At 34.8% G+C, this 19,163-nt stretch overlaps 2 protein-coding genes across 6 annotated transcripts; both read right to left on the reverse strand.

Moving 5' to 3' along the window:
* Positions 1–642: 642 nt before the first annotated feature.
* Vha16-1 (Vacuolar H[+] ATPase 16kD subunit 1) lies at positions 643–13,978 on the reverse strand. 5 transcript variants are annotated; one of them, XM_017615834.1, is made up of 5 exons: positions 13,101–13,274; positions 12,781–12,971; positions 12,585–12,710; positions 3,515–3,704; positions 3,074–3,431 (listed from the first exon to the last, which is right to left on the reverse strand). In XM_017615834.1, the coding sequence occupies exons 3-5, from the start codon at positions 12,664–12,666 to the stop codon at positions 3,227–3,229; spliced, it is 477 nt and encodes a 158-aa protein (XP_017471323.1). In that variant the 5' UTR covers positions 12,667–12,710; positions 12,781–12,971; positions 13,101–13,274; the 3' UTR covers positions 3,074–3,226. The 5 variants fall into 5 exon arrangements, with proteins under 5 accessions (XP_017471324.1, XP_017471323.1, XP_017471326.1 ...); XM_017615835.1 differs by lacking the exons at positions 12,781–12,971; positions 13,101–13,274 and adding an exon at positions 13,826–13,978 and having other exon boundaries at positions 643–3,431; XM_017615837.1 differs by lacking the exons at positions 12,781–12,971; positions 13,101–13,274 and adding an exon at positions 13,822–13,951.
* Positions 13,979–15,231: 1,253 nt separating this feature from the next.
* Trap1 (TNF receptor associated protein 1) lies at positions 15,232–18,166 on the reverse strand. Its single transcript, XM_017615833.1, has 8 exons — positions 17,775–18,166; positions 17,369–17,718; positions 16,965–17,316; positions 16,725–16,906; positions 16,496–16,664; positions 16,346–16,415; positions 15,574–16,266; positions 15,232–15,490 (listed from the first exon to the last, which is right to left on the reverse strand). Exons 1-8 carry the CDS (start codon positions 17,905–17,907, stop codon positions 15,316–15,318), a joined length of 2,124 nt encoding a protein of 707 aa, XP_017471322.1. The 5' UTR covers positions 17,908–18,166; the 3' UTR covers positions 15,232–15,315.
* Between the last annotated feature and the right edge of the window lie 997 nt (positions 18,167–19,163).

The following is a 19,163-nucleotide window of genomic DNA, read 5'->3' on the forward strand; positions in this document are numbered from 1 at the left end:
CTCCAACAAAGCAACACAACAAGCCAAAAAGAAAAACGCGCCAACAATAATAACTTAAACTAATAACTAATAACAAAATTTAATGACAATATTTCTAGACGAATACTTGTATGCGTAAGCGTGTATGCATGTAGTTTGTGCAACAGATGTTTTGTTGTTACAATACAAATGCAACTTGTTATTGTTTATACAAATATTAGTACGCTAATTCTTGTTGTTGTTTGAGAAGTCCTTCAGTGCTGCAGTAGCCGCCAGCCGAATAAGCTCCTATGCCAAATATCACGCAGCTACACATCAGTTGCACACGCTTGCCAATCTTAGTTGTGTCTGGCATAGATCAAGCATTGCATGCGCATGCGCTTTACATATCCACCACCGCTGTACAGGCAATGGATCATTCACAGGTTGCACACCTCCGCGCTCTCAGCATCACAAACGCATCGGTATGCAAGGGGAATGCCACTGGCAATGTTGTGGTTGGCGAGTGTTTATGTTAGATGCGCAGCTACCACTGCTGTGTGCTTTGTCGATTTTGACATAATAACTCGCATTTATTATTTAGGAATCAAATTGTTTAGTACTGTAAACGAAATTTCTAATTTTTGCGTTGGGGATTTTGCTCTTTTTTTGGTACATTTTTTGTAATTTGTTTATGTTTTTGTTACTTCCTCAATTAATTTTTTCTACATCTTCGACTTTCAACGCTCTAGCGTCTACTTTTCGACTTCGACTACTGCTTACTTAACATTTTATCTTCTTCAGCGAAATTTCACTAAATACGACATATGGTTGTTGTTAGTTTTATATGTGATAATCATATTTTACATAATATTTACTTTTTAAATTTTATATATATATAATTATTTGCATTTCTATACATAACAGAGGAAATATGTGGATGACATTGTAAAGTGAATTGCACAAAGTATTATTTTTCTTCTTTTTGAATGAAATACATCATTTCTTTCTTTGTGCAATCGGCGTCGTCGTGATGTGTACGAAGTGTTTTAGAGGTGTATATGCTTTTATGTTTTTATTTGTTTTCAATGCGCACATATACCTCGTTTTTGTTTTTTATCGTACCAACTTCAATTGTCTGAATTTAGTGTTTTATTCAAACGCTACGCTTTTGCGCCTCCATTTCGTTTAAACATGTATAGTATGTATAATTATTATTAATTATATATATATATATATATATATATATCTTTATATTATGTGTGTATGTATATTAAGTATTTATAGATATAATTACACATTTATAAATACCATTAGTTTAGTTTTGTTTTCGCTTCAAAATGTCAAATGTTTCATAATCAACTTCCTTTTAAGCTTATCACAAAAAAAAAAGAAGTATATTATTATTAATAATAGTTCTTACAAATTGAACAATAATTAAAAATAAAAACATATATAGGGACTTAGTTACAGTGTGTGTGTGTTTATGTGTTGGCATGAGTTTAGATGGTTTTGGGCATATCGATGTTGATTCATTCATTCCTTTGTGTGTGCTCCCTTTCCGAGATGTATTCTTTTAGTTGTAAAAGTTCGTCTTTTGTTTATTTTTATAGTTCTTAATTGCTGCAATTTTGACGAGCCGTTGTTCGTTCTCAACATGTGATCTTTCCTTCAATCAATGCAACAAGAAGCTTTCAAAGCGAGCCGCAAAGCCGATATGTCGAGCGCAGAGAGCTATGACAAGAAATATTATATCGCCTAAAAGTAGGCTTGAAGTAGTGTTTACGCATCTTGTGTGCGCATAGATTTTGATAAACGTCTCCTCGATGTATGTGTGTGTGTGTGTGTTCACATGCGATATGCGCAAGCGCCGAGTTAGGAAGTTGGTCAAAGAGAAATCTTCGAAATTCGAAAACATAGCTTGCGTTCAACAATGAAATAATCAAAAATTGGGGCTCGGTGCGCTTTTCTGTCATGATCAAACTCTACTGACTCCAGTATCCATATCCCGTTCGCCTTCAATTATTTAATTCGTGCTCTCATCACTTTGTTGCTGGTGGTTGTTTTTATTACATTGAATGAGTTGTCTTTGTAGTTGCTTTGTTGGTGGTTTCTCACTAAATATTTAATATTTTTTAAGTTTATACTGTTTCTTTGCTTGCTTTATTTAAATTTAATTACTTTAAATTTTAAATTTAAATTTACATGTACATTTTATTTAACAAGTTTGTTTGTTGGTTGATTCATTTCCCATTTTTCATTTAAACTTTACGGCTTTTGGTTGAAGTGGTTTTCTTTTCTACTTTAAATACGCAAGTTTTTCATTAAACAACAACAATAAACGTTGTTGAAAATATTTATAGTTATAATAGTTTATAGTTATAATTACAAAGAAAACAAAAGGAAATTTCAGAAAAAAACATAAACAAAACAGAAACTCGTTGCAAATATAAACGCAAAAACGCGACAAATAATTTTTCAGAGTAGAAAACACTTAAAAAAGCACAGCAACTTAGAAAAAATTGGCAGCGATCTATAACGCTTTGACGTAAACTAGTCTCGTTGTTATTGCTAACGATTTAAGTGTTGAAATATTTATAACATTTACGTAGTTACTATGTTTTCCATTTCTTCGCGGCGAAAAAAATAGACCCAATCTTTCATTTTAGTTTAACACTTGGTTACTTTATGTATATACAAATATAAATTGTTGAATTTTTGCTGTTATGGATAATGGTATTAGTTCCCCGAAAATAAATAAAAATCAAAAAGTAACGTAACATAAATAGAATAAAGTCGGGTATTGTATAGACAAACATATAGACGCAACAGTTTTTGTGTTCGACCGACGCATGTCCTGCTGAATTATGTTGAATGTTGCACATTATGTAAATTGTATATAACTTCTGCAACTATTCGCTTCATCCTTTATTCGATGAAGTTATGAATATTTCAATACTAAACCAGCCACGTGTATTATTTAAATTTCTTTGGCTCTTTTGCAACCAATACTTGTGGCTCTGGGAGATCTGCTGCTATTATTGCATTCATATTTGTTTGGCAGCTGCCTTTACTATTATTTCTGATGGTGGTCCTTCTCGTTTTCCTTTACTTGTTTGTTGCTGCGTTCATACAATTACAAATTTCTATGATGAGTTTTGTTTCTTGCATTTTAATGATTGTTTGGTTGGTTGGTTGATTTTTTGCATTTTGTTGTTTTATTTGATGTGGATGTTGGATTGGTTTTGGTTGTAATTTTTGTATTAATTTATTTTGTGTACAAGTAAATGGCAACAATAAGACCGTACAGACCCAATACTTCAGCGAAAATGAGAATCAAAATCATACCGACGAAGAGACGCGGTTGCTGTGCTGTACCTCTTACACCAGCATCACCAACTATACCGATCGCAAAACCTGCCGCTAAACCAGAGAAACCTACCGACAAACCGGCACCCAAATGGATGAAGCCCCTGTAAATTAAAAAAAAAGCCAGAATGAGCATATTGAATATGTGAAATGTAGTAGACCCAAGCTAGATCACACAATAACTTACTTGTACAGTGAGTACTCTGAGGGCTCCCCCAAAGCACCAGCAATAAGGACGGCTACGACCAAACCGTAAATGGCAATAATACCAGCCATGACAACGGGAATGATGGATTTCATGATCAATTCAGGTCGCATCACTGACATGGCAGCAATACCTGTTCCTGATTTGGCGGTACCATAGGCCGCTCCCAGAGCTGGAAAAAGTTTAAAACAAGAAGGTGAAGAAAATCTACATATTACAAGTATAATATATGTATGTATATGCAATTATTAGACAGATTGTTAGGCGACTCTTACAACGCAGAGACAGTAATAAATCGAGAAGCAAGTAATAGCTCCAATAAGCGAATAATCAGTATTTCGCTATGGTAGACGCCAACTTATGGAAGCTGTTTTCAGGTTAAGTTATTATTATATAATACAAAAAAATCTAATTTACTTCAAGTGTAGAAATTGTTTTCAATTTTGCATACCTTTAAAGTGTCCATTGGTAATTGTACAAATGATTTTATGAGTGACTGCGCAGCGACGAAATTCTTAAAAATACTTCTTCACACTGATTTCACACAATATTCACTCATACAAAGCAATACAACTTCAAAAAAATAAAATCTTATCCTATTCAAGGAAGTTAAAACATCTATCTATAATTATAATACGCAAAGGGATTTATTGTCCAGGACAAAATATCTTCACCGTTAGCTCGATTTTCAAAACGGGATGTCAAATTTAAGCGCTTGGTCTTTAGTTGTGCAAACTGGTTTTATTTTTTCGAAAAGAATTGCCACCTGCTGAATAATTAAGTTCAAATTATTTAATAATCAATACCATCAGATCCGTACCGTTTGTTCGATTTTCAAAAGTGAGGTATCCTTAGAGCAGTGCTCGCCAAAGTGGTGGTCCGCGGACCGGTGCCGGTGCGTAAGCCATAAGTCGCCGGTCCGCAAAGGGCGTCGCGAAATGGACAACGATTTTTTGATGTTTTATATTACTGTTTAATGAGGCTATATACAACTTGTATAATAAAAACAACTTAAATTTGTTAAACATTCATAAAAAATCGCTAATATCTGCTATCATTAAATGGTAATAGGTCATATATAGACACCCGGCTAATAAAGAAATTCATTTAAACAAATTTTAATACATATGTGAGATGATCGTAAACGAAAAATAATCAATAAAAAAAGGTACCGGTCCCCGACGTAATAGAAAAACTGCAGCCGGTCCGTCACACTCAAAAGTTTGACGAGCACTGCCTTAGAGGACTCGGGCTGTAGATGTGCAACGGGTTTATCTTTTTCGAAAAGAGTTTGCCGCCTTTTCAAAAAAATTAAGAACAAATTATTTAAAAAATTAAACCAATTATTACAAAATGGGTATCAATCGAAATGGTTTTGAAAAGCTTTGTTGCATAACTTGACTGTAGGAGGGTTGCACCTTTTTTTAAAATTAAATCCAATTTGAATGTTTTTGTGTGATCTTGTATTTTTGGTTCGTGACAATATTTTTGAGGTGTTTAGAAAGCTGCATGAATTACTAAAATATTGGTATCAATCGAAATAGGTTTGACAAGGCTTTATTTCCGAACCATATTAAGAAAAAAAAATCTATTCAACTTAATTCAGCAGTTAATTAAAATATGTATCACAGTGTCAGACAAAAGTTATTAAAGTAGGTGTTAGCTTTAAACTACTTTTGAAGAGGGTTGCCACCTTTTCAAAGAGTCTAATTTAATTAACTTAGTTTGGTCATTTAAAATGTTTTAAGAGGGTTGCCGCGTTTTTAAAAAGCGGTNCTTTTGAAGAGGGTTGCCACCTTTTCAAAGAGTCTAATTTAATTAACTTACACGCAAACTAATTGAAATATGAAAATATGGGTGTCACGCGAAAGAGTGTTAGGAAATCTTTAGTTTGGTCATTTAAAATGTTTTAAGAGGGTTGCCGCGTTTTTAAAAAGCGGCATTCAAATTATTTAATAAGTTTACTATGTTTAACCGGAGATTAGTGTTAACCAGAAATTGAGCAACCGACCCTAAGTATGTAAATTTATTATACGAGAAGGAATTAAACGGCTTTAAAATAAAATATGGCACTGGGCTCGCTTATATGTAACTCTGACAAACATTTGGAATAGTTTTTAGGTTTTTGAATAAAAATGTTGGGTGTTTTAACGCCATGCCATGGTTGCCTTTCTCCTATTACTTTACACATATTTCATAGGGCATAATGGTCACATGACAAGTATAAAATTATAATCAAAGGTTTGTGCAATCAATAACAGATACCTAAAAAACAGAACGATAAAGAAAAAAGTGTAAAATAAACTTGACGCAAAAGGTAAATGCAATTACTTCATGCATACATATGCACGTACAAAAGAAATAAGGAATGCAGATAAGATTGACTCAATTTCAACAAAGCGATAGCCAGAAATGAATCTAAAAACGGCGAAAAGCCGTTGAAGAATAAGAAATTGAATTTCAAATTGTTTAGCTGTTTTGATAATGAGCACTTGAATGAACAGAAAGCGAGTAGAATACAAAAGAAGACGATATAAAAGTCCTAACAGTTGATAAGATCGTCATGATTTTGATAAGATTAAGCTTCTAGAAAATTACATAAGACAGAAAAAATTAATGCTATGTTAAAACAGACTCGTGCAACGGTTGAAAACGAATTCGTTAGGGTAATTTTTCTGCAATACTCTGTTGCTTAACGTGCATACTAATGAGTTCAAAAATAAGAATTAAGAATTCGCGGTCGCATTTATCGTATATATGTACATATGTACATACATTTGTATGTGAATTCGAACTTATATAAAACGAGAAATAACCGGTTATAGGCAAAAGCAAAAATGTAAAAAAACACGACAAATTAATTAAGGTTGCAACGAGCCAAGTGTTGAGCGAGCTTCAGTAAAAAGTTCAAGCTTGAAACATAACAGGCATCCGAACAGAAATGCGCGCAAAATGGAGTTGGAATATTATTTACAAAGATACACATGCACACATACACGTATATGTATATATGAATTCAGCAAACTGCTAATATCGATACTAAAAATTTAGCGATGCTTGAAGGACACCCCCGAGGGGAACTCGACTTCTAGCAAAAACATATTGACAACTGTCAGAAATGCCAATTTATTTGCTTATTTTCCACGAAAATATCTATCGCCGCTCTTTCATGCTATCACTTAAAAGCTGAACGATCGTCATTATTAAGGAGTACTGTACATAGTACGCCACAAGCAGGGTGAAGTTGGGAGTAATAGCGATGACAGTTGGATAGATATGAGATACATGTACATAGGTACATACATACATAGGTTTGTAGCGGCAGTCATGTGATTTCGTGCTAATTAATAACACAAGCCACAATATTATAATAGCAATTACGTGCATAATTTTTTCTAGCTGTCAAAAAGCTGGCGGAAAAGCACCGAAGCTTATTATAAGCAATTGAAGGGGAGATTAAAAGCAAAAATCGATTGTTCAAGCGTAAAGCTGCCTTGGCATACAAAACATGAAACTGAAAGTTTTATAGCGCACTTTATGAAAATTTAATAAATAATTTTGGAATATATTTGTTTACCAGTTTGAGCGAGTGCAAAGAAAATAAATGCAACCAGACCAGCTAGACGGCAGCCTCTTATATTTAATAAATACAAATGTGTAGCGAAAATGCCACATCTAGAATTAGTTGAATTGATCATCGTACACAATCACGTAACAGAACGGAGAATATCGAAACAATTCAAATATAGAGTCTAATTCTGAGTAGAAGTACAGCTCAGCAAAGACAGCCAACAATAATCAAGTTAATTGAATTATGGCTCGAGTCTTCATAAGCGCAATTGTGTGCTTATTTCTCAACTCTCGTACAAGCGCTGTCAGACGCGGCAATATTTGCAACTTTTCCACGCAATTCGCTGTTATATTGAGAAAGAGAAATTTTACTTTCTCAACAAACAACAGAAAAGGCGACCCATGATTGCATTTAAATATCGAGAAAAATTATAAGAAATTCATTCGCTGTGTAAAATCTGCAATTTACTTTTCGGAAATAAACAAAAATTTCTCAATTTGGCAGCCTTTTCGAAATGCTGCATTGCCTTGCCTGACAGCACTTTACTTGTAGCAGCAAGTCACTAGTTTTTGCATTGTTCATCTACCACTGCTAAATCCATATCATTAATGTTGCCGCCACGAAGTTTGGTAGCTGTCAAACTACCAAATTGCCGGCAATTGATGGCAAGATATAAGCTCTGATTCATATGGCTCTTGAAGAGCAATGAGCGGTCTCCATCGGAAATTTATATTGACATACGAATGTATCAAGATATAAACATTATCCGGTGGAGAAGGGCAACCCAATTGGCCGGCAGAAGGTCAGGTTTTTGGAGTAGCTTCATAAGGATTTGACAATTTCATTTTAATTAAGTATATTACTTTTTTGTTATTTTCATATTTAAGGTAAAACTTGTTTGAGCTATTGAACTTAAGTGTAACCGATTGTTTTTCATTAATTTCTACTTTTTCGGGTTTTCCGATATTGTTAAATCTGTAATTTTTATTTTGATATCTTATTTTATTAAAGCACCGCAGTGAATTAATAAAAATGAGATTGATAGTGTGGAAATATATATAGGCCAATACTGGCGTTTTGATGTATCACAAATCATACTATGTATAATAAAGAAACAGCGTGTGTATTTGAAACCGACTAGCCTACAACATAGACGCCAATCGTTGCCAATAAAACAATGAAGCACATTTTTCTTATTTTTTGTATGCCATTCTTTTTTGTACAAACGAACGCATTGAAGATCCTATATTGGGATATATGTATGTATGTAAATAGTCAAAAGCAGCAGACATAAAAACAAAGCAATAAGGAAAGAACTGAAAGAGCATCGCAAAAACAACACTCGAACAAAATAAATGTAATTTAAAATGCAAAAAAAAGCAAGAGAGCTAACCTTATCAACATAGGAATAGCAAAACACTAAAAATGCAAATTGATAGCGTTTTAAGCCGAAGGAAAGCAGGAGTGAAATACAATTTTTTTAAATTCCCGACGTAATTAAATCCATGCCTGAAACTTTTAAACAAGTTAAAAGCAGGTGGTAGCTGATGCTTTCTTCATTCAAGGTTTAAATACATGTGTTTATGTGCCATTTTGATTACATAAATTTGCTTAAATGCGGCTACAATTGGATGCCAATATTAAGATGGATATTTGAAGTTGAGCTAAGCCATGCAAATCTGTGGAAGCTGAGTAAAGTGAATCATGCAGTACATGTATGTACATACATATGTACATGCAGTTACAAATCAACTGGAATAAAAATAAATCGATTTGCTGATTTTAAATGCGAATCAAATATTTTTAAGGCACGCTGGCATTGAAATCAGAAAACACGCATTCTCATTGGCATTCACATGATAAATGAATTAAAGGGGCATATACTACATGTACAGAAATCATTTATGCCCAGCACTAAATAAAATAATGCTGCGTAAAAACTATTAATGAATCGTCGGGGTTTTGTTGAGTACATTTCACATTTTCTTTTGAACGAAATATACTTTGCATATATATGTACATACATATTGTTGACTAAATGTGAATCGATGACGTTTTCTCGAACACACTGTATACGGATGCAATTGTGCATCTGAGAGAGAACTTGTCCAAATCTGTGAGCGATGGAGGTCATTGTTATGCTGCTCTACATGTGCTACAATTCGTATAATTGTTCTTTCCTTTCATCAAACACAAAGTCTGAGGGTAGGCAGTTTTTAGGTTCACACTCTTCACAGCATTGAGCGGCTACATGCTCTAATATAAAAATAACGAAGATGAGCACACGAATAGCTGCCGAATTTGAAGTACAATACAAAAATGAGCAGATAACGCGTAAACGTCTAGACACGCTCGTGCAATATATAACCAAAACATGTTCGTGGGCGTTGCGGTTTTTTTTATAGAAAAATGGTCTTTATTAATCTTGTAATATCACGTGACGTGACGAAGTAGTAATGGTCTCATTAAGTACCAGATTCAAACCCATATAAATGCATTGGTCGAAATAATAAATACATTCAGAAAAACATCTGAAAAATGAAATGCAAATTATCTACAAATCTTGTTTGAAAAAGGGCGTCTGTGCTTTCAGCGATAACAAATTTCATAAGAGAATCTATAGCGGACCAAAAAGCAAAACCGGTAGTTTACATGCACATATATAACACGGCAACAGAAGTTCATTACGAGGAATATGGAGCACATACAAGTATATTTGCTGTAGACACAAGCGAAAAGTTCAATGAAACGAAGCCTTTCAAAGTTATGAGAAGCAAAATTTACTGTTCAATGGCATGCCACAAAGCAGGGCATTATATTTATAGAAACTGGATAAGTCGATTTTATTTTCTTCATACAAATGAACAAAATTTTAATCAGGCATCACAAAGTAACCGTAACACTTTACATAGCATAACTAAACAGTCTGTCTTATAAGCAGTAAAGCATCATAGCCACTGAAATAAGAGATACGTTTTTTATTTCCCATATGTTCTAGCGGCAAGAATAATCTTTGATTTGCACTAGTACTTCACAGCTTTATGATCAATGTAATACACGTATTTTCAAACTACACTGTAACTATATAATTTAGTTTCAATAAATAAAAAGTTTCATAAAACAAGATGTTCATGCAATCTGAAGAAACCCTCAGATGATTGTTATGCTTTAAATTCTATTTATTGGTTATTCTTTTTCTTAGTATGTGTATGTGAATGACTCAATTGCTGAGAATCCGCAAGACGAAGCGTGAATGAATAACAGTAGGCGAAATAACATAAAAGGAAGTATCGGATAAACGAGTGTGTGGAAGACAATTGTAAACTACGCTGTCAGTTACTCATGTGACTCGTTTGGGCAACTGGATAACCTACTATACAGAAAAAAAATACTATAGGTTTGCGAGATTTGATGCTGGTATTATAACTCTATGTCGATAACCTTTTTTAATTATTTAAAATGCTTTAGTAAAATTATAATATGGAAGTTATGAGTTGATACGTTCGTTTTGTTTTTAAATTAACATGTACTGAACTTTCTAAACATTGTATGTATAAAAAATATATCTAAATCTCTAATTTCAACAATGACCTATTAAGCGAATTCGCTTTTTTAACTAACAAAGAAAACAGATGAAAATTTTATGAGAGCAAAGTAAACCATTCTGTCAAGAACAGTGCCTTTATCAAATATCGTTATCAGCTAACTCGGTTAGAATATTTTACTGGCATGTTATATTTGTGCATTTTCTTCGCAAGCTAAACTAATTGAGAGGAAATGATAACAGGTTATTCTGATTGCGTAATATCTGGAAGCCCCGTGACTGAAGTGGTTCATTAAGGTAAATCCTTTAAATTTAGTTTTATTAAAGGTGATGTAAAGCACATAAGGCACATATATGTAGTAGTTTAATATGGGGTTTTAAATACTAAACGAATTCAATTCATTAAAAGATTTCTCTGCCACCTTTCAAGCAATTTACTCTGGCAAGTTAACTTATGTATAAATATTCTTTGCTGTCTTATCAAACAAATTGTTAATTGACCATGTGATTTCAAATAAGAGCATGTGACCGCTTTAGTGTTAACATCTGAATTTAAAATTAACCAATATTTGTTTATTCATTAAGAAAAACCTTATATTCAAGGAATCGTACGCAATGGCGTCGTCAACCAAGGCAAAAAAGCATGAGGCAGTCTCATGACTTTTTACAATAAAATTAAATTGTACGTGTTTGTTTGTATACTACTTTGTCGTATGCCATTCAGGCTTAACCTTAAAATTACCGCCACCCACCCCATCGCACTGAAAACACCTACAAGCACATTTCCAACTGGTTTTCCATATAACATTTAATATCTTGGTTATTTGAGCTTCACTTGGTGCTTTTCGTGTTGAGTCATTATATCCCGAAAAAGATTGCTCTTTTGCTCTTCTTACTCTCTTGCTTGCAGTTTACATGAAGAGCTCAAACAAATTGCCTTTCTCATTTTAGCTTACAACAGAGCGGGGTCTGATAACCATTTAAAAAGCTCTTTTCTCTGCTCAACAATAACGGATAGAATGCGCACGACTAAAGTTTACAAGTACTTTTTTTCTTTTTTATTTATAACTATTTTTCGAAGTAGGTCCAAGTTTTCCAAAAATTTACAAACGCATGACTAGAACCGTACGTACAAGTAAATACCTGACTCTAACAAGATACTAAAAATTTAATCTCATGCTACAGAACAAAACTATTTTATGCTCCTTTTTGTGTATTTCAATAAGAATGAGATTCGAAAATTCATTTATCAATTTCCATCAACAAAGTCAACGAAAACCACCAACAAGCAACCTATCCTTTCGTCCTACATTTATAGCGTTTTTTCTACTTTCATCACTACTTTTATCACACATATGCACTTAAGACTGTATGTGCCAATTTTACATCCTTCCACCCGACGGCCCTGCCATTAGATGACTAGATATGTATCTACATATATTTATATATGTTCATATATACCTATATATGTACATACATACGTGCCAAACACATTTCACATGGTCTTTTTTCTTTTGCCTTTCTTCATTCATCTGCCAAAATTATAGATTTTTTTCTAGTTGCTCGATTATAATAGGAAAAATTCTTTTCGTGCAAAATTTAGATACAGGTATTGTTTACTCTAGTTCCCTTTGGCCCCGAAACCGTTTTTTGTTTGTTAGCATATTGCATTTTTCCTATGTATACTACTGTTTGGATATTCCCTTTATAAGATCTCACGGCCACTGCCACCCACCCAAAAATGAAAAACGTGGACCGAATGCATTATCGGCCCACTGACTGAATGCCCACTTTAAGGAGTGACTATCAAATATGCCGTCTATTTGCGTCTTGACTATTTTTTCAGCTAATTCACTTGTCTTCCCGAATGCGAATCACTGTTTCGTCGCAATTTACAGTTTTCGTACAAAATTTCTAGTTTTAACCAAGTCACTTACCACTGAAGATGATGGCTGAGGCTGCTCCCATGACTCCGAAGAAGGGTCCGTAGATTGGGTTATCGCTCGATGCATCAGACATGATTCTGTTTTATTGTGTATGTGCGGGGTGTTTTATAAATTTTTCTACGAAAAAGAAAATTAATTTGATTTTTTCGTTAGGGCTTGCTGCTTAAGATGTACACTCGTCTCTTACAATATTTCTATTTTTTTATATTCAACTGGGATCGGTTTTTGTATGTGTGTTGAAGGGAAACTTTACCGAGCTATTTTTTGCGAAATCGTACGTTAATTCTCTTCTTAAAGAATATTGTGTCTTCTTTTTAAATATCTATTGTAATCAAATAGGACATTTGTAATTTATTTTGCGATTTTACTTGATAGCACCTTTCAAATTTCAGAGCTTTTCACTNTACGTTAATTCTCTTCTTAAAGAATATTGTGTCTTCTTTTTAAATATCTAATGTAATCAAATAGGACATTTGTAATTTATTTTGCGATTTTACTTGATAGCACCTTTCAAATTTCAGAGCTTTTCACTGTGACTGCTGCTTGTCTACTACTGTTTGCCGTTCTCTCTTCAATTGTTTCGCTTCGTTACGTCTCGTTTTTGATTTTGTCTCGTCATTAACGTCGGCAACGTTGTCGTCACCTTCTGTCGTTGGCGTATTCGGGTGTAGAGTAGTATTTTTCGTATTTTCTATTTGCTGTTGTTGCTTTTCTTTGTGCAATGATGTATCACATCAAATTTGTACTCGTAATACACGCAATTATAATGCTGCACACTTTATGAAAATTAAAAGTTCAGAATGACAAAAAACTTCGAAGAAATCTGATTCCGTAAAACTATCACAAAAAATTCCAAATTAACAAGTTAATTTACCGGAACGCCCAACAAAAAATTTGTTGGTACCGAATGAAATGATACAATCTCAACGAGTCACTACTCTTTGAACATATGGGTCTCAACGCAACGGTGCTCCTTTTTGCCACTTTCTTTTGCACGTTTCAATAAATGTCGTGGCAATTTTGTTCTCCTTTCTTGCGTATTCTTTCTAATTTCCCCTGCCCATGATGAAAGTGAATCGACTATCGTCTGCTCACAGCAAAGTACTTTTCAGCAAATGGTACTAATCGAATTCAGCAATTCACTTTTTTCTATGACTTCAACACACATCGATGACCGTAAAGTTTATTTTTTTCCTAACTTTCCTCACAAATTGCACTTTTACAACACTCACTTGACTAACTTGCGGTTAGCTTAGGCCTTTCTTAGGTCTTGACTGGCAATTTGCTGCTAGAGCGTAGGAGTTCAAACAAGAACTGGTCGGTTCGGTCGCTGGCAACACTGTGAGTGATTTCAATTCCTGCACTGAACGTCAAACTCCGCCGTATCTCAATTTGCTGCATAGCTTTGTCATTCGCTATATACACCAGCTATCACACTCAACAAATAGAACAATCATATGGCCGCACTCTTCGCACGCATCTTATAGCTCTTTCGTAGTAAATATAGTTGTTGCATGCGCATGATTAAAATAATGGTCATATGACCAGCACAAGTTGAATCAGCACTGGGTTGGGGTAAGGGTGCATGAGCAAGAGAAACGTCACACGCGCATCGAACGGAATTCATTGGTTTGTGTGTATGTTTGTATGTGAACTAAAATTTTCCCTTCTAACTGCGCGTGACCATTGAAATTTATATTTCTGAACGAATATCAGTAAGACGTGAATACTAGCAATCCTAATATTAAAATTTCTGCTTTTAAAGATGAGCAGGCATTTCAGAATCAAGAAATTATCTTGAATTTATGTTGTTTTCAGGTATCAAAACTTAAATCCTAATTGGTATGATTTGCATTGAAGAGGGGAATTGAGTATATATTCACATGGAAATGATAATAAAGAGCGCGCAAAGCGGTTAAACACGTGAGAGGCATTACCGACATTGTTTCTCTCTCGCAAGTAAAGCGAGAAGGCGATATGTAGTCTACGCTTTCATTCTTAATTTTGACAGTTCACGTGAGGCAGAGTTGCACGTCGAGTAAGTTAAACGTAAGATGGCGCCTTGCACTGATTATTCCGAGCTTTTTAACCCTAGAACACTAACGTTTGCCTGTGCGGCGGAACGAAGTCGGGTTTAACTGATAACCTTTTTTGTCAAGTCGGTTAAAAATAGCAGAAAAAGATTTGAAACCATAAAAAAAAATATTCCGACGAATTGGTAACCTCCTCCTTTTAAGTCGATTAAAAAGACGAGATATATGTATTGTTATTTGAAAACAGCTCTGTAAACAAATCCTATGCAAATTTAAAAGTTGGTTTATTCTCNTGGTAACCTCCTCCTTTTAAGTCGATTAAAAAGACGAGATATATGTATTGGTATTTGAAAACAGCTCTGTAAACAAATCCTACGCAAATTTAAAAGTTGGTTTATTCTCATTTCAACTATTTCAATTTTATTATGCCCTATCGCGAATTTCACGTGAACAAATATTCCTAAAAATTATATAGCAAAACAAAAACAATTTTTCTCAATTTGTGTTTGTTTTGCATGTTAAATTATGGGAACAATTTATTCCCATGAAATTGGCGATAGGGCTGATTATTTTAAATGTATTTTTTTTTTTGCTTTCTTCTATACTCTTCATACCGAAAACAACTAAATTTGTATCAAATAAAAACTATGACTAATGTTCCTCAATTGCACACCTTAAAGCAAAATTTTCTAGTGTTTCTCCAATGCCTTTGTTAATAAATCATTCATGGTTACTAGCAGGGTTCGTGGATCTTCAGCCAATCCAGCTCCTACCATGGCATTCGCGAAAAGCTGTTGCGTAACCAATTCCGCGAGGTCCGGATCACTTGTTCGTAGCTTATTCAGCTTCTTGATAATTTCGTGCCTGCAAAAATTTATATGATGGTTTTATGGATAAATATGATAAGAAAGTGTTTAAAAATAAAAAGTATTGATTTATTTTATTACTTGGGATTGATCTCCAGTTGTGGCTGCAATAGGGCAAACCGGTTTTCCTCGGGCAATTGATGACTTTGTGTCCTTATGAAATGTCGGGCAGCAGCCATTTCTTCGACTGTAATTACACAAGGATGCGAATCCAGGCGCGTTGTCACTTTTACATTTGCCACTTTTCCTTTCAGTCGCTCCTTTATCCAAGGCAAGAGTTCGTCTATCTGCGTACGTAACAGACTGCCTTCTCCATAGTCTGTTATATTCTCGGCTGCGCCATCCTCACGCATTTCTTTTTCAACAGATACTAATTTTTTGCCTTGGAATGTTCCTAATTGCATAAGCACTAGTTCATCGTAGGGTTCGTAACAGAATAGTACTTCAACACCACGTTTCTTCAAGCTTTCATAGTAAGGAGAAGATTCAGCTAGAATTCGATTTGGCGCAGCCAGATAGTATATATCTTTTTGTTCGCCAACGTTCGTAAAATAGTCTAAAAGAGAGACACGATTGCCATCCATATTCTTGGATGATTCAAATCGCAAAAGTTTTGCAATATTTTCCTTTTCATTGTGGTCATTTGATGTAACTATGCCTTCTTTCAAGAACAAGCCATAATCTTTGTAAAAAGCGGCATACTCTTCAGGTTGCTTATTGGCACGCTCCTGTAGGAAGCGTAATACTCGACTTGCCAGCACGTTTGAAAGTTTTCTATGAGAATTATACATATACATATGTAAATTATTTCCATAAACAAAATACCATGAGAACTGTGGGTTTTGTCACTTACTTGATTAAAGCGCTGTTCTGTAGCAGCTCCCTACTTAAATTAAGCGGGATATCTTCTGAATCAACGACACCTGCAATCAAATGTTTGTACAGTAAATCAAGTTTCTAAGAACATTGTTTTTTTATATTAGTTATACTATATTTCATTAACCTTTAATGAATCGAAGCCATTTGGGTACGAGGTTGTCGGTTTTCGATTGGATTAAAACTTTGCGTGTGTAAAGCGCTATGCCGACATTAGCATCACGGGTCAGATCAAATAAGCCAGGTTTACCTTCGGGGAAGTAAAGCAAGGCGCGTATGCTAAGTGGCACATCAGTCTTGAGAAATTCAATGTTAATTAAGTTATTTTCTAATGGGCTTTTGTTATTGTACTTTACCTTATAATGCAGGACGAAACGAGGTGTGTCAAATGTATTACCAATAAAACGGTAAAAATCATTATGCTGGTCTTGTGAAACATCTTTCGGTTCCATCAACCATAAAGGCTGAATGTCATTTGCGCGCTGGCCATTTAGGAATATTGGTGAGCCAACAAAATTACTATACTTTTTAATAACCGCTTGAATGGAAAATTAATATACATTTATTTTAAATATAATAAGTAATAAAAAGCCAACCTCTAATGCGGTCCTCATCTGCATATTCCCTGCATTCAGGTTTTAAGTGAATAACAATTTTGGTACCATGGGCCACGCCATCCGCCTCTTGAATTTCATATGAACCAGATCCATCAGATGCCCACCTCAAACCCTGTGAATTAGCCTTCGAAGAGCGCGTAAATACTTCCACTTTGTCAGCAACCATAAAAGCAGAATAGAACCCAACACCGAATTGCCCAATAATATTCGATGAATTTTCCATACCACCACCTTTTTCTTTCACTTGCTCTAGAAACTTTTTAGACCCACTTCGGGCTATCATACCCAAATTGTTGATAAGCTCTTCCCGTGTCATGCCTATACCGGTATCCTGGGAAATGTAGTTTTGTCAAAACTTTCTATTATTTATTCACAAATTATACCTGTATCGTCAATTGCATTAACTGCTTATCAGTAGCAATATGGATCTCCAGCGAACGGTCCGTAGCTTCATAGTTTTTCTCGTTTTCTCCAGCTGTATGTACAGTGTAGCGAAACTTCTCCAGTGCATCACTAGCATTTGAAATTAATTCACGAACAAATACTTCATTCTCAGAATACAATGAACGAGCTACAATATCCAATAGCATTCGCGTTTCCGCCTGAAATTCGTGCTTATCAACCTCGCCAACCGGCTTCTCTGTTTGCCTAATTATAGTGTGCAAACGTCCCTTATCATCGGCTGTCGCTGATGCTGTGGATTCTGAAGCAATGTAACGCACAAATTGGAGACCTGGAAATAAGTGTAGCTTTGCAAAAAAAAATTAAATAATTTTCTGATAGTCATACTATTTCTTCCCAAATGTTGATTCCAGCGAAATGACCATGATGTCAGTGTTCCACTGGCAAGCGCGCGAGTTGCATAACGCTGCACGTGTGCCGACGAGTTGATAACACGACAAAGACGCGATGTAAATGACATCCTTTTTATAAAGTTTACGCTCCAAAGTTTTTATAAAGTTAAAGATCCAAATAAGAAAATCAAACACAAAATTTTAATTCAATTCACATGTGAAATCTCTTTTTGACAACACTAGTTCCTTTAAAGGCCCTACACACGCATAGATTTATCGGCCTACCAGTTTCGTTATTTGTATGTTTCTTCGCTACGGCCCCCGTTTTCACAAATCATACGCTTTTCCACTAGAGAAACGAACCGAAAAACACATGGGCCTTTAAAAAAATTAAATCACATTTTAGGTTGCCAACTTGTCTACAAAGAGAGCTACAAGTTGACCAATCTGCCTCAAAAATCGAAAATTTTTGATTTTACTCCAACCTGACGAACAACTGGACGAAGGTTTGCCAACTTGCCTACACACGGCTTATTTACCACCAACTTCAAGCGGTTGGCCAACTGGTTGGCCGATAAATCAATCCGTGTGTAGGACCTTTTACAAAGGTGTGTCGTTGCAGTAAGAGCATAAAATTGGGAAGAGAAAACTACCAGAAAAAATTATTGAACTCAAAACTAGTAAAAGTTTGCAGGTGGAGAGTTGTTGCGCTATTTTGACACATTATTGAATGTTATAAATCAGTTTTAAACTCTTTGCTATACACAAGCACTTACACAGTCCAGTACCTCATTCATATTTTGATTTCCCCTCATTTTACTTTTGTTTACGCTTAACCAAGTCAACAAATGGCGCTTTTGATATTTATTCTTGTTCTTCTTCTGCTAGCTAATTTCTGCTAGTAAAAATTTCACTAGCAAGAATTTGCAGTTCTCCCGTGTTATTACGCTCTCGATTCAGTGCTCTCTTGCAAATTTTTTAGGTTATTATATGCTTTTCCAGTAAAAATTTGCAGATTTCAATACAAATTAGTACTGACTTTTAGTTACACACCTAAAATCAGAAGTGTTGTCTCAAGGCGAATTTATACATGGTGGTGTTGATGGCGAATTTAGATATGAACCAGATCCATTAGATGCCCACCTCAATCCCTGTGAATTAGCCTTCGAAGAGCGCGAATTTATACAAGGTGGTGTTGATGGCGAATTTAGATTTTCGCCGCGGTACTTCTTAATGTCAAAATGACTTCGCCATTAACACCACCTTGTATAAATTCACCTTGTGTTGTGTTGTGAAAGACACAAGATCACGTAAGAACAAGAGAGTGAAAAAAGTTGATTTTTTTAGCGGGTTCTACGCCATCTTGTTTCACTGGAAAACGAGC

This window comes from Rhagoletis zephyria, unplaced genomic scaffold (assembly GCF_001687245.7).
Source record: "Rhagoletis zephyria isolate East Lansing unplaced genomic scaffold, Rhagoletis_zephyria_1.1 Rzeph_scaffold_01079, whole genome shotgun sequence".
Taxonomy (NCBI): Eukaryota; Metazoa; Arthropoda; class Insecta; order Diptera; family Tephritidae; genus Rhagoletis; species Rhagoletis zephyria.

What these genes read in the sequence shown, in the direction of transcription:
- Vha16-1 (XM_017615835.1), bottom strand. Translation starts at nt 12,666, where the DNA reads ATGTCTGATGCATCGAGCGATAACCCAATCTACGGACCCTTCTTCGGA. An exon ending in CTCAGCCATCATCTTCAGTG is followed by an intron (nt 3,705 to 12,584) that starts GTAAGTGACTTG and finishes AACTTTTTCCAG; the next exon opens with CTCTGGGAGCGGCCTATGGT. An exon ending in TCAGAGTACTCACTGTACAA is followed by an intron (nt 3,432 to 3,514) that starts GTAAGTTATTGT and finishes TTTAATTTACAG; the next exon opens with GGGCTTCATCCATTTGGGTG.
- Trap1 (XM_017615833.1), bottom strand. Translation starts at nt 17,907, where the DNA reads ATGTCATTTACATCGCGTCTTTGTCGTGTTATCAACTCGTCGGCACAC. An exon ending in TCAACATTTGGGAAGAAATA is followed by an intron (nt 17,719 to 17,774) that starts GTATGACTATCA and finishes ACTTATTTCCAG; the next exon opens with GTCTCCAATTTGTGCGTTAC. An exon ending in TAATGCAATTGACGATACAG is followed by an intron (nt 17,317 to 17,368) that starts GTATAATTTGTG and finishes TACATTTCCCAG; the next exon opens with GATACCGGTATAGGCATGAC.